The 14,449-nt window shown below is 40.4% G+C and overlaps 1 protein-coding gene across 2 annotated transcripts in view; it reads left to right on the forward strand.

Moving 5' to 3' along the window:
- Nucleotides 1–14,242, forward strand: part of PLEKHM3 (pleckstrin homology domain containing M3) — a 72,871-nt gene extending 58,629 nt beyond the window's left edge. For both annotated transcript variants that reach the window (XM_054278062.1, XM_054278063.1), the window contains exons 7-8: nt 3,882–4,039; nt 13,867–14,242. In XM_054278062.1, coding sequence (XP_054134037.1) covers nt 3,882–4,039; nt 13,867–14,044 — 336 coding nt within the window. In that variant the 3' untranslated portion in view covers nt 14,045–14,242. The remainder of the gene's footprint in view (nt 1–3,881; nt 4,040–13,866) is intronic.
- The last annotated feature ends 207 nt before the right edge of the window (nt 14,243–14,449 follow it).

The raw sequence follows: 14,449 nt of genomic DNA on the forward strand, positions 1-14,449 counted from the left end.
ATGGTGTGCAGTTTGGGCAGGGAACCTGTATGGGAGGCGCCTCCAAAACACAGCTTGTCCCATTTCAGGTGGAAGATATGTGGCAGTTACTGTAAAAAGCAGTGTTTGCTTTGCTGGTTTAAATTGTAAGTGCTTTGAGGGCAGGGCCTGGCTTTTATGTATGTACCTGTGGGTGTGTATTTTTATACAATTCCTGATGTGACACACGCAGGAGTGTGTGCAAAGCCATGACTTTCTGTCTTGTGGAAGCTTAGAGAAATGTTTTTCCTGATCCAGAGAGATGAACAGTGATTCTGATCTGAACACTGGGGCTGTTCAGAGACACAGCTTGCTTTGGACTTCTGGGCACAACCATTTTCCTTCTGCTGTCACCAAGCAGTGTAGCCCAATGTATTCCAGGTACAGCAGTGATCAGCATGGCCCTGTGTCCACAATGATGTTGGAATGGATTCCTTGGCCAGTTAAGGAAGAAAAAGCTGCATTGTACCCTCTGTCATTTGCTGACTGGGACGCCATCATTAACCACCTCTCACCCATAGTTTTGACCAATTAAACAATTGCTTGCTCTACAAAGAGTTTGGATTTGAAACAGACCTTGCTCTTTATGTGTGCTGTAAGTAGAAGAGAATCTGAACTCAGCAAAATTTTAATTTAAGCTTGATGCTTTTTTTCTTTTTAAGAGACAGGCATATATTTTTAATCCTTTGCCAGGTATATGCTGAGACATCCCCTATGTTGAAGAGATAAGTCAAGGGTGAAAATTTCAGTTTCTGTTGCTTTGGCATACTCTTAACTTAGTTTTATGCTAAGCTGCCACACTTCTGAAGTGTGATGTACTTTTCTACAGCTTGTAGTGTGTGATTTCACAGTTTCTCTGTTTTGTAAACTTATTTTGTAAACTGAAATGTTCTTAGGAAAGGTTCAGGTCAAAGCTTAGGAGTGACTCCAGCAGTGAGAACAGACGTGTGCTGGATTAGACTGCATGGGGGCTGTGAAGTCGTCGTCACTGAAGGCTTTAGGAACAGATACAGCTGTAAAGAGTGATGTAAATATTAGTGCTCTGCCAAGACAGCCTCTTGAGGTCTTTCTTTTCCTCCCATAATTTCCATGATATCTGGATAATGTGTTACATTTGACTATCACACTTCTGTTCTTTATCACTTATGTTTCCTTGAAACTCAAAATCAGGTTCTAGCAACAATTGGGAGAAGATCCTGGGACTCTTCCATCATGGTTCTGGGATGTCTAAAATGACCAACTCTGGACCTCTGGCAATCACAGGAGAAGTTTTAAAATCTTTGATGACAAGTTCTATGCTCCTTTTCCCATGCCATAAAGCACTCACTGTGAAACTGTTACCACAAAGCAGTGAGTAGACAGCCAAGTAGACTTGGGACAGCAAATAGGATTCTTCTTTCTGCTTGCCTAGCATAAATGGAGATGAGGATTTTATTCTTATTAGCTGCAAACAGGAATGAGAGAAGGCTGCAAGGAAAAATCATCCTGTGCATAGCCTTGAGGTCTCTGATGAAACAAAATAACACAAAATTTACAGATGCTAAAACCAGTGATAACATCGACTTGATGCTGCATTTTGTCTTCCTCCTATAATACAGTAAAATGGCCTGTAATTCACATTGCAAAATTGTCAGGCATGGCTCTTTGAAGATATCATCTTCCTCGTATGTCTGCAGTGGTCAGAGTAACAAGCCCACCCACTACAGTGCTACAACAAGACATACAAATAAATAAATAAAGAGGGACAAATAACACCATCTCCTCAGGGCAGCTGCCCACTCCATGTGTCTTGCTTAGGTTGTGAACACTTCAGCACAGGAAAGTGTTTGTTCCTTGTAGTTTTAAATTCTCTCCCAGAGCTTAGGAAGGTAATAGATTATGATAATTGTGTTTATTACATTATATAAAATATTACTGCAATTCAGATATTTAACTTTTAAATCGTTGCTGACAGTGACATTAGTTCAGATTTAGAGAGTTTGTTTACACTGTACCTTTAGCCTGCATTTTAAGCTGAGCAGTTGTGGCCTGAGGTGACTCCTATAGCATTAAAATTCTCTGGAAAATTTGTATGCATTGTGGTTTATTTATTATCTTTGTATGTCCATTTCATCTGTTAGTGCCTAAGTGGGTTTTTGGAGGGTGACTGTAGCCTTGTCTCTAGCTGGGTGGCTTCACGGTTTCTTTCTTTCTGTTTATGGAATATTGTCAACTTCTGTGTCTCCCCTCTGTAACTGTGGAGTCTGCAAGCAAAATATTTCTTCCTTCAACATGGAAAACAAACCCTAGCCTAGGGGATCTAAATTACCTTCTGACCATCTGTTGGAAGGTTAGCAGTATCACTGCCTTGAACTATGGCTTAATTTTCATATTCCATGCAGCAGCTTCTCTGCATTGTTTATATGTGGTTGAAGGGGATCTTCCTATACCAGGATGCAATAGGAACGTCATTTTTCCTCTGACATGGGCAGATGTCCTATCTGCAGCAGTAGCAATAACATTGCTGCTTCCTGTTGTTGCAGGTGTTGTCAGCAGGCTGGAGCTGAAGGCAAGGAAGGGGCGCATTTCTGCCCGTGCCATTCATTGCCATCAACACCAGCACTCCCCATGCACCTCCTTTTCCACTTGTACTTTTTAGTACTGGCTTTCTTGGCTAGTGGGCAGAAAGTTGCCCTGGAACACAAATTTATTTCCTTACTACCTGGCTTTGCTTCTCTGTTGTTCTTCTTTGCATTGGTATCTCTGCTTTCTCTAGATTTGGTTACACCTAACTCAAATTACAAGTGGCGTTACCATATTTAGGGAAGGGGTGGTTGAACTGACATTAATTTAAGTGTAAAACTCCCCACTCTTGTGTTCCAGGGCACATCCCCATGCAACTCTTCAGTCAGCAATTACTGCATTCTTTTCCTTTTTACAGGAGGTTGCTATCAAATCCCATGATACATTTCTATCACTAATCTGGCAAGCTGCCATTCAGACCACAGGAAGCCCAGAAGAGAAGAATATACACTTAGGGCCTTATTCCATCTTCATTCTTCCCTACAGCAGCAGAATTCCTTAAAGTCTCTAGAAGTTTGATCTGAATGGAAAGTATTTTGCCTGAATAGCACCCCTTATTGAGGCATTGTCTCCAAGTCACAAATTTAGATGAGTGTTGTGGTTAGCAGTTTAAGGTTTGGTAATTTTTTCCACATGAACATGAGGAGTGCTAATCCCTTCTCATGGTCTAGCAGGATTCTCTGGGACTTCTTGATTTGAGAGCTAGACACTAAAGGAAAAAAAAACTAGTTCCTCTTCAAGACTGTACCTAAGAAGTTATTTGTTTTAGCAAGGAGCAGAACATTATATTTGAATGGTTTTCAGTGGGAAACAGCTACTAAAGGACTAAAGCCAGGACTCTGTTCACAAAATACATGCAAAAAAACCTTGTACTTTGAAGGAAAAGAAATAACAAAACTGTGATATGTGCATAAAAAGTAGGAAGAAGTGAATATTGTAAGGCAGTATTCATAGCTGTCAGAGATAATGTGGAAGCCCTAAACTTGTTTCCTATTTACTTCTTTGTGCCTTATTGTATGAATGCATTGTTGTACTTAAAATGACTACTAATATTTTATTATTGCCATGTACAGATTTACAAAGAGATAGTAAATCAGTTTTCATGTTCAGATCATTGGTGCTTCCATGACTACTGTTATCACTTGTGTTTTCATGAAGCTCTAATTGTTGGGAAGTAACTTTCCTATTGTTTTAACCAACAGCACATACCTACATTTCTGTTGTAATAAGTGTTGTCTCAGTCTTTCAGGTCATTCTGGTTATTTCTGTGGGGTTCATTCAATATTGTCTTCTCATTCCAGGTTATTGAAGGAAAGCTGGCTCCTTTCTTGGGGAAGGTGATCAAGTTTGCCACCTCTCATGTGTATAGCTGCAGCCTTTGTAGCCAAAAGGGTTTCATCTGTGAGATTTGCAACAATGGAGAAATCCTTTACCCCTTTGAGGACATTTCTACAAGCAGGTACTCCAGTGTGGTAAAGTCAGTCATACATTTGATTTGCGTGTTGTAGCCTTAAGGATTCTCAGCCTCATGACCCTTTATTTAAATAATTAGGGACTAGATTCCACTAATACACATTTCTTGGGAGCCATAGTAGATCACTGCTCCAGGGAGGCCACCATGAACAAATGTGGAAGCAAATGAGAAGTGCTACTTCCCAAGGTCCTGTAAGTCTCAGAAGAGCTGTTCAGAAAGGAACAAGCCCCCAGATCATCACACAGTGTGATTTATCCAAAGCTCTTCTGAGTTTGCAAAGTGTCCTGAAAAGCCAAATTACTTTTCTGGAGCAATCACAGACATCTTTCTGTTCTCTGGTATCACTGGGCCCATAATGTACAGGGATCATCCATTATAAAACAATAGCCATCCATTCTGAAGTGTCTTCCCCATGAAATGTTTTGGCTAGTTCTGTGCTCTGCCTGCGTATTCCTCTGTGCCTGTGTATGCAAGATTTTTTTTTTTTAAATATATTGCTATTCTCAGATGGCAGCAAAGTAAGTGCATGCGAGTCCTAAACTAAGCGAAAAAACCTTTATTTCAGATCATGTAGAGTACTGGGTGCCAGGTCAGGGACAGAAGTCACATGGGAAACCTAGAAGCAAAATGGAGGAAGCCAAGGCAGACTTGGCAACATAGCAGTGTTACTATTTTTCAGTAGTGTCTTGGATTTTCAGTAAAGGAGATATACTTTCTTCCACCCTTAACAGAAAGACAGTATATGTGACATCCACAGTTAAGTATTTTTATGGCTGTTTCAAATACAGTCATTGTAATTAGTTCTCCAAAGCGTTCATTTGAAAGTGGAAAGAATCAAGGACCCACCTTTGGAAACGATCAGGACCAGACAATTAAAAAGATTTGTTAAGAATCTGGTTCCCTTGCACGCACAAAGATGTTAAATTAAAAGTAACCAAGGACTACTCTTAAGGGATTTTCAGTCTGATCTGAGTTTCAAAGGTTGTTTGCATATTGTTTTTCCACAGTCTTATTCTAAAAAATGTATTGACAAAGCAGTGGATAAAAGCTAAGCAAGGTGTGTGATATGTGGTTTATAAACAGTTTTTAAGAAAGAATGCATGTGGGGTGCATGGTGAGATAGGCTGAGTTAAAAGACAGACTAAGATGGCATAAAACACAAGATGTCTGTGGAGACTGCATAATAGGTGATTGAAGATATTCCCAAAAGATTAATGAGACTGTGAAGGAACATTTGAGAATACAAGTTCACGTTAAAATTTCATTTGTTTGGAAGATTTTTGGTCACAAACCCATTATTGGGTGTATATTGTTTCCCCGCCCTTCAGCTGAGATCAGACATACCTTGCAATTACAGAGTTCAAAACCCTCTGGAATCAAATAGAATTTGTCAGCAATTCAAGCCAACAGAAGCTGCTCTAGCTCCTGTGTTTGTGTGAGTTAGAAGCCAGAAAGGACTTGTGTTCATGTTTCACAAATGTGAAGTTATAGTTGATGTCATGCCAAAGACAGCAGTCTTTGTTAACGGTTTTAATTAAAACACAATCAGCATGAAAGGTTCTCCAAGAATTCTCTTTCTTATCTCATCATTCTTACTCCTTTTGTATTCCTTATACTAAACCTTGTTTATCCCCAGCATTTTCTGATTCCCTTCCTAGTTAGTTTCCTCATCTCATTACTACACATGCACCTATGTGGAGCTAACCAGATTATCTCAGTTCAATATTTTTGCTCTGGAGGCAAGTTAAGCCAACAGAGGAGCTTGTACAGTAAAGCTACTGTGCAGCTCTATCAGCTCCAAAGCACTGAGGGAGGCCAGGTGGAGGGATTTTCTATTTGTTTCCATCTCTTGAAGATGAGAGAGGTTTCTGAAGTATGTGTACTGAGCACTACAAGACAAGGTAAGGTGAGGAGGCTAGTTAGAAATAGAGGGATGTACAGAGTAACCTGGCAAATGGATGGCAAGTCCTAGAAGGTCCATATGAAGACTTGCAGTTATACCTGAAAATTCTGATGTATTCAAAATTTCCTTGTCAGTTGTCATACAGAGCTCTGAGTAAAACAGCTCAGATTTGTGATTTAGTTGTACTATTCTGAGTCCACAGTGTACAGAGATAATTGCCTACAACTCCCTTCTGCATCCTGGTTTTCTGGAATTGCTATCTGCAGCACTGTACTTGTATTTTTTTTTGTACACAATAGTGGACTGCCAGGTACCCTGGCTGAAGCTGGTGAGTTGAGGAGGAAAGAGGAGCTGCTGAACTGAGGACCACATTTTTCTTTTTGCATTTGAATGTTTGTTCACTTTTGAGCTATCAACTCTACCAGCAAACTGGGCTGTTAGGTTAGAAATATTTGAAAGTGGGTGCATGACGTCTTTTGCAAATTTCAGCTCTTTGCTGCATGTTTGAAAAGCGAAGCCTGGCTTTGTGTCTGTGTTGAGCTGGCATTTGGATTTTTGGCTACCTCTCTAACCTTTCTTGCTCTTTGGAGAGAAGAGTGACAGCTGTCAGCTGGCCATTACAATTCCAAGGTGGTTCTCAGTTGACTGTTAAACTTTCCATCCTCATGGTCTCTTAGGTCAGCTTTGAGGTGAAGAGATTGTTTCTCTCCAAAATATTCTCAGCAGTTTCTGGCATAGTGTTCAGTGGGAGTTTATGAAGGATGGGTATTCTTTAGATAGATACAGCTGAGAGAAAAAGAGGGCCCCTCTTGAGGGCTGGAGTTTCTCTTTGGTCTGGTTATTTGCTTGAGAGTCATTTTTGTCAGTCCTTGGGCAAACAGAGTGAATACCTGGGTTATGCACTCCTCAGGGTTTGAATACACACATATTACATACCCTTCTCTCACTAATCAGTGTGACACATTCCTTTGTTGGCAAACGGTTCCAAAACAAACACAATCAGTTCACTTAATTAGCGGGTCTGTGGGCTGTGCTTGGCAGGCTCTTTACATCCTGCTCAACAATGCAGAGCAACAGTTTGCTGCCTTGAATGCAAGGGTGGGCTCACAAAGTCATAAGCTTTCAATGATACATCCTTTCTCTGGCTGTTCTTGGGAGGTGGCCATTCTGCACAGATCTTAATGAAAGCTGTGATTCAGTAGTTAAACCATTTCTTAAAAATTGTCCCATCCTTTTGATGCCTCTTCCAGTCACTTAGATTCTTCTGTCCCTTATTCCCCTCTTTTCTATCTTGCCCATATTTATATAATACTTCATGAGAGTTCTTTCAAAATTTCACAATTTTACTTTGTTTTCGAAGGCTTTAAATCATGAGAACTATTTGAAGCCTCTTGAATTAATTGTACATTTCATGGACCAAATTTTCAGCTAATGTAAACTCTCTGAGCTCTGCTTTTGCTGGAGCTCTGGCAACTTAAATAAACGAAGCATCTACCTCCTATTTTATTTCTTGGGCTAAATTTGCCCTGGACTAAAATTTAGTGAGTAAATATATAAAATTATCATATTATATCACTTATTTTATATTTACAGGTGTGCAATGACTTTAAATATCCTTGACTGTAAATTGGCTTGTTAGAGCTATCCTTGCCCATTAGCAAGCAGGCACTTCCCCTCAGGTTGCTCTGATTTTGCTTGTTCTTCACTAATGTGAGGAAAAGGTTTTGTTTCTTTCTACTAAAATTAAAAAAAGACCCAACAACCAAACAACGGAAGTGAAGTCTGGGTAGTGGCACTGTTGTCTGTAGTAGTTGCTGTATTTGTTTTATAACTTAGAAGCATTTTTAACAATTTTTAAATCTTAAGGAATACTGAAAAAATTACCTTTGGAATGAGAGTAGAATTTATTAAAATATGTTTTCTGTCCCATCAGATAATTAAGCAATCATGGTGATGATTAAGATTATGTTAGCCATTTAATAAAGTTTTGGTCTTGCCTGTCATCATCCTAATGATTACTTTCACAGGCAATTAAATTTGTTGTGTTTTGCTGGTAAAGTTACTTGCTTGTTAAGAACAATTTAATCCATTCCTTTCCTTTTATGTGCTGACTGTAGATGTATGTGAACCACGGAGAGTTGCTCTTTTGTGTTCATATTCATTTATCAAGGCTAAACTGTTTTCACTTTGTTAAGTTAATTTGTTCTGCAGATCAGTTAAGACATGTAGACCTTTTAAGAGACAAACCAGAAGGCCCAAGTTTAAAATAGTCGTGCCACAGAGCAGACTTGACTATATCAACCAGCTTGGATGCCTCTGTAATCTTTGGCCACCATCCTGATAAGACCTGTGAATGTATTTTGCACATAGTGACAAGGCCTACTAAAGGCTCTGGGGCTGTGCATGCTGAAGTCTTTGCAAAGTTACAGCTTTGTGTTATGGATGCCGTGTCACTGGACAAAGGCAATGCTCAAGGTACATGTTAGGTGGAGAGACGGAAATATTCAGTACACAGTATTTGCAGGAAATACCTTGGCACAGGTCAAAGGCATCACTCAAAGTACATAATTTTCCCTCTTGCTTTGATTGGCTCGTCTTTTGCTAGAAAGCCTTTCCCCAGGCTGGGCTCACCTGAGTTGTGACAGTAGTTTAGTACCTAGTTTTGAAAGAGGTTAGCTTATCAGATGCTGATAGCTGGTTCAAAGCACTCTGAAGTGATCTGCTCAGCACTTCTTTGAGGAAATGTGGGCACCTAAGTAGATGTTAAGTTCTCTTGGTAATTTGATTTCTCCTGAATCTGTCAAAATTGATCAAAATCTTCTGGCCCAGATGGTCTTTTTTTTGTTTGTGCAGGGTAGCACAGTAATATTATCTGGAAGATGTAAACAGAAAACAATAAAGTATACCAGCTTTTTCATCAGTCTTTTACAACTGAAATAGCTTTAGAGGTTGGTTTTACTTGCCTCATGTCACTGTGGCTTTTAACTAGAATGTTCAATCGATGTCATATTAGTGCCAACTTTCTTCCATTCATTTACCATGTGGGCATCCCTCCCTAGGCAGGCTACTTGCATTAGTTCCTAGGCAACTGGAATAATATTGCTGCACGTGTGTGTCAGGCATTGATTGCCTTTGGGGCTTTTTTTGTATTGTAAGTGAACACAGGCTAGTCCTTTTTCCTTTTCTTTGTTCTGCTGAAGGCTCAGAGTTTGAAGGGCCTGTCTATGATATTCACAGCTGAGCAATTCAGAAATGCTTGCAGACAGGCACATGTGCATAGTGTGGGATGGTGATCATGCTGAAATCTCCAGGCAAGGCTTACTTCAGCCAGTATGTTTGCTCTTTGGGGTTTTTAATAGCCGAGTTACAGGTGGTTTAGTGTTTCGGGTGCTTGGTGAATATTTAGCATCATCTAAGGAAAACATACTGAATGTTCCCATTTAATCCTGCTTTTACTCTGTGTGGTAGGAAATAAGAGTTTAGTTGTGAACAATTTAGTCCTAAATCAAATCCTTGCTGAAATTTCTTCCAAGGGATTACTCACTTGACCAAAGGCGTGCAAGGTCTGGCACAAAGGAAGTGAGTTTTTTAAATGACAACATGAAAGCTAATATATAAAATTACAAAGAAAGGGTGGTGGGTGAATATGGCACTGCAATGGGACAGGGGAGCTCTTTGCCCTTCTCAGCTCTGCTAGGAGCCCCTAGGCCAGTTCACCTCTCACTTCCTGTTGTGAGGTGGGAATGGTGCTGTATCTGTACAGCCAGCCCCTGTGCAGGGACTGAAGGTATCCTAATAAACCTTGTTGGTTCTAGCAGCTTCACCCCACCTTTGTAGCTGTCACATTGGTAAGTCTGTCAACCAGTTAGGTTCCTACAAGCCAAAAACCTGGCTTTCAGATGACATCCTGGACCACCTGTTGATCATCCCTGCTTCATTTTGTCTGTTTGAGGTGAAAGGTCTCTGAGGCCTCCTTGTGCTGTACCCCCCACTTCAGGCACCTGATTCTGCTCAGGGGCCCTTAATGGTGGTGCAGTACAAAGAATAAACATAAGCATAATCAATTGGTTGTGCAGCACCTAGAATTACTTGAGCTGTAATCCTGGGAAAAAATAGATGGGAAGCATGGAAAGAACATGCCAGAACTTGCAATTTACTAAATATTGCTATGTTTCAAATGCCCAGACCTAATGGGAGATACTAACTTTGGCAGCATACAAGGAATGATTATATGCTTTTAATGTAGAAAGCCTTTTCTTTTGTAACTAGTGATGATAATAATAAGAGCATTGTAATGCCTCTCTGGCTGTGGAGAGCTCTGCCCTTTCTCTTACACTTTCCAGTGCAAGAGAAATTATTTAGAGGACTGAATTATTCTCTGCATTTTTTTATTCTATACAAGTAAAACATCCTTAAAACATAAAACACCCTCTAAAGTGTCAACAGAAATTGAGTTAGATCAGGAAAGAGGAAAAAAAAAAAAAAAAGAAAACACCAAAATAGAGAGGAAGCTATTTCAGCTGCCTTCTTAGAAGACTGCAAGTCTGTGTGAAAACAACATGCAGTGTTCACTAAGTCTTCAAATGCTGTTTGAAAAATAGCAAGATGCTATTAATGTGCAGTGTCACAATATCATTCATTAAAGAAGGAAACATGAAAGGCCTGAATGGCTATGGGCTCATCAGCTTATTATCAGTGGTGAATAGCATTCTCACAAAGGATGTAGGGACTTCTTGGCCTCTAGACAAAGAGTAAGTCAGGATTCAGAAATAGCACCTGAACTGTGAATTACCTATGACAACAACAAGGGTTAAGGGAAAGATAAGTAGGTGTAGTGAACTATTAAGTGAGCCTTTTATAGGCTACAAAATATATTTTATTTCTCCAGAGAAATAAAATCATTTTAATATACTGAGGCTTGAAAACAACAAAAGACCCTGTGAAATTCACATGTGGAGATGAAATTAGATCTCAGAATTAACTAGGAAGCAATCTGTTTGTAATATTCTAAAAAGGAATATAATGGTGGAGTTTTTGGTATAACTGGAGAATCCCTCACAGTGAGGTTAGAAATGGTCAACCAGTTGGCATTCCAGGGCCAGTTAAGATTGGCTGCATTTGATATGAGGAAAAGCAGAGCTGTGTAGGTAGCTTGGGGTAGTATAGCTCCACCACTTATAAAGGAGTGACTTGCTAGTTGCACCAAGGCAGAGCAAGATCAGCATTGCCCCCCTGCCCTGGTGACTCTGTCAGTGAGGGGGACACAAGCATGCAGTGAAGGCTGAAACGCGTGTCCTCTCTATTTGTTCCTGAGCAGAGCTAGAGGCAGCTTTGTTCTCCAACTCGGAGCACCCTTCCTCTGGGCTGCTGCCTTGTTGTCATCTGGACCCCTTGGCTGGGCTCAGCCTTCACAAGAGAAGGCAGAAAAGGGGTCTTCAGAGCAGCAGTCAGGGGGCACCAGAATGGACCCACGATGGCAGCAGTGGGTGCCACTGCAGGGACTGTGAGATCAGGGCTGGCTGTTTGCTCTGCCTCTGCTTAGTGCCTGACAGTGTGGGGTCCTGGGCACAGCTTCAGCTACTGCACCAGCTCTAAGGAATAACAGTTCAGACCGTTTTTCTCTCTGTTTTGATTCTAAGTGATGGGAAAAATGTTTGTTGACCTTTTTCACTGACCTTATTTCTGAAAAATGAATTAGTATTAATTTGAACACCATCAGTCTTTGTTTGCTCTGCTGATGGCCTTTGACTTGGGACACCAGGTGTGCTGGCTCCTCTCTCATCCTGCTCAATCCACTTCAGCAGTAATTTCTGGTAGGTTTTGTTGTTTCCATGCATGCTGTAGAGAAGTATTGGGCTAGCATAGGGGGTGGTGATGTGAGAGCACAAAATTACACTCCTCATCAATCATTACCCTCTAGCAACTTCCAGGGCACTGTAAACTGCTGACTAACAAGGGAGAATTAGCTTGATAAAATCACCATTAGTGTCAGTTCAGAGTGGTGTAAAGTTTTAAAGACACTGCTGTCTTCTGTCTCTTCTTTGCCCATTAGTGGGTCTGTTTGTGGAGATCCCAGCCCAGCAAATCACATAAGCACACTTAATGGAAGGCAGACCAGTAATCCCAAAGAAATCAGTGGGATGTGAGTCCTAAGCATGTGTGCATGTGCTTCCCTGGATAAGGGCAATAACGCACTCTCTGAGCACAGAAATTGTAAATATCTCTGCATGAGCCAGTTTCTTGATTCAAAACCAGATTTAGAGTGTAGCTGGACTGAGAAATCCAACAGTCAGGTTTTGCTGCAAGAGAGCATGGAAGCCAGTAGATATACTGCTTTATACTTAGCCATGTTCACCTGCCTTTTCTTACTCACATTTAGGTTTTATCAGTTTATGCTAGTCAGAAATGCACCTCATTAAATCTCTGCACAGCCTTCTTAAAGCTCTGGAGTTATTAAAATTCACACCATGTTTGGAGCCATGCATAAAACTTCAAGTGCAGTCAGACCAGGAACAGTTTTTTTAAAAGTTACAGGTGAGATGCAACCAATGTAGCTAACAGGTTGTGTTAGTTTATGGACTTCTCTCAGTATTGTCAGACCACATGCCTTATGGCTTCTCACTTTTTGGGGGTTTTCTTTCTTCACATTTTTAATTTCTCCACAGTCTTGAAGACAAGAACCTTATTTCTAAGAAAATCAGGTTCAAAGTAAACCAACAAAAAACCCCACTCAAGTTATACTAATGGGCACTTGGATTCTTATGTAGTCATTTGACTACAATGTCTACAAGAAAGGAAAAAAAAAGTGCAAGGCATTTCAAGATGTCCTATGGGATGAATCACCAAGGGTGACCAACACCCACTGTTTGTATTTCAGGATTGCTCTAAAGTTTCATGTTTTGTTGCTTTATTATTTGATTATCCAACTGAAATGGAAGACTTTTTACCTCTGACAGTCCTCCTTTTACTTTTTTCTTTGGTTTCAAAGCTGTAGTGACTCGTCACTACAGATGGATATTTGCATTGAAAGGCTGAGAACGTCCAACTGTTGAGTTGTAGCCCACTCATGATTGCAGATGTTTCATTGCTCCACATCCATCTCCATCTGGGACTTGATCTGCTGTGACACTAAGTTCATTGCCTCACAATACCCCAAAAGTAAACCAGTCATCTTGCTTGAGCAGTTGTTTTTTTTGAAGTCCTAATGTCACATTTGAGAACAGAATAACACAGCTTTGAATGCCTGAAGCATAGCTCAGTGTATTGATCAATTGATCAACATAGACCAGTTGTCTTCATCTAGTCTAGTCTTCAAGAGGACACAGGGCAGACAACATCACTTACCTCTGTTTCATTTTTACACTTGAAATGACAACTGCTGTTGAAGTGGACTGTTCTTTACTCTTTCCAGAACAGCTGACCACTGGAGTTTCAGTGAGAAATATGTCGCATCATGGCTGTTGCAAATCACAGAATCTGTTTCTGCAATTGCTGAACTATAACTTATTGGAAAATAATATAGTCACGCCTCATTTACAAACAAAGCAAGACTTGTCTTTCATAAAACAAAGTTGATGTCTTTTCAGTGATGTACCTGAGTACTAATTACAAAGAAGATGAGTATTAATCCTTCTAAAAACTTGTCTATGAAGCAGAAATGCTGGGACAGATTCTCAGCAACTGCAAAATGAATGCAAGTCAATTTATCTTAGTGCTCCTGAGTAGCTTAACACCAGCAGAGGTGTGGCCATACCAGTGTCTTTTACAACACCACTCGAATGAAGCATAACACTCTTTGAGCTCCCAGAACAGTGTCAAGGAATACCTACTGCCCACAGCCCACGTGCAGCCCATTGCATGCTCTGGTCCTATGTTGTGATTCTATTTTGACACTAATTTGTGTTTGCAGGTGTGAAAGCTGTGGTGCTGTCTTCCACTCTGAGTGCAAAGTGAAGGCTGTACCGTGCCCCAGGTGTGTGCGGAAAGAATTGCAGAAGAAGCAGAAATCCTTCTGGAGGCAACTGAATATGGACGAGAACTTTGAAGAGTCTTGCAACATGTTTGAATTGTCATATCAGAACACATGAGGTCCTTAAGGCAGTGGCCAGCCTGAAGAGAATCCCTCTCCCAGCTGCTAGCTCAAGCAAATTCTCTGCTTAGACAGGCAGAAATTGTTTTGAAAAATGTTGCCTGACCTCCTTCATCTGTGAAATAAGAGCTGCCAAAGTGGCCATAAAGCCTTGTTGGCTTTGAAATACCAATGGCTAAACTGCATTGAAGTCCAGCCTCTGGCTCTTGTACAAAATGTGGTTTATGAAAAATGCTTTAGGTCTAGCTAATTAAGTACCCAACTTTCTTTTCCACCTCTGGAGAACACTTTATCTCAAGGCAGAAAATATTTGCTGCCATGACTGCATTATTTTTTATGTTGTTCATTTAGAGTTGATGAATCATCTACTTATTTATGTGTATTATTTATTTATTAGTAGCCT

The sequence above is a fragment of the Melozone crissalis genome, unplaced genomic scaffold (assembly GCF_028551555.1).
Source record: "Melozone crissalis strain CALT ecotype California unplaced genomic scaffold, PUWL_Pcris_2 ptg000023l_1, whole genome shotgun sequence".
In the NCBI taxonomy this organism is placed as follows: Eukaryota; Metazoa; Chordata; class Aves; order Passeriformes; family Passerellidae; genus Melozone; species Melozone crissalis.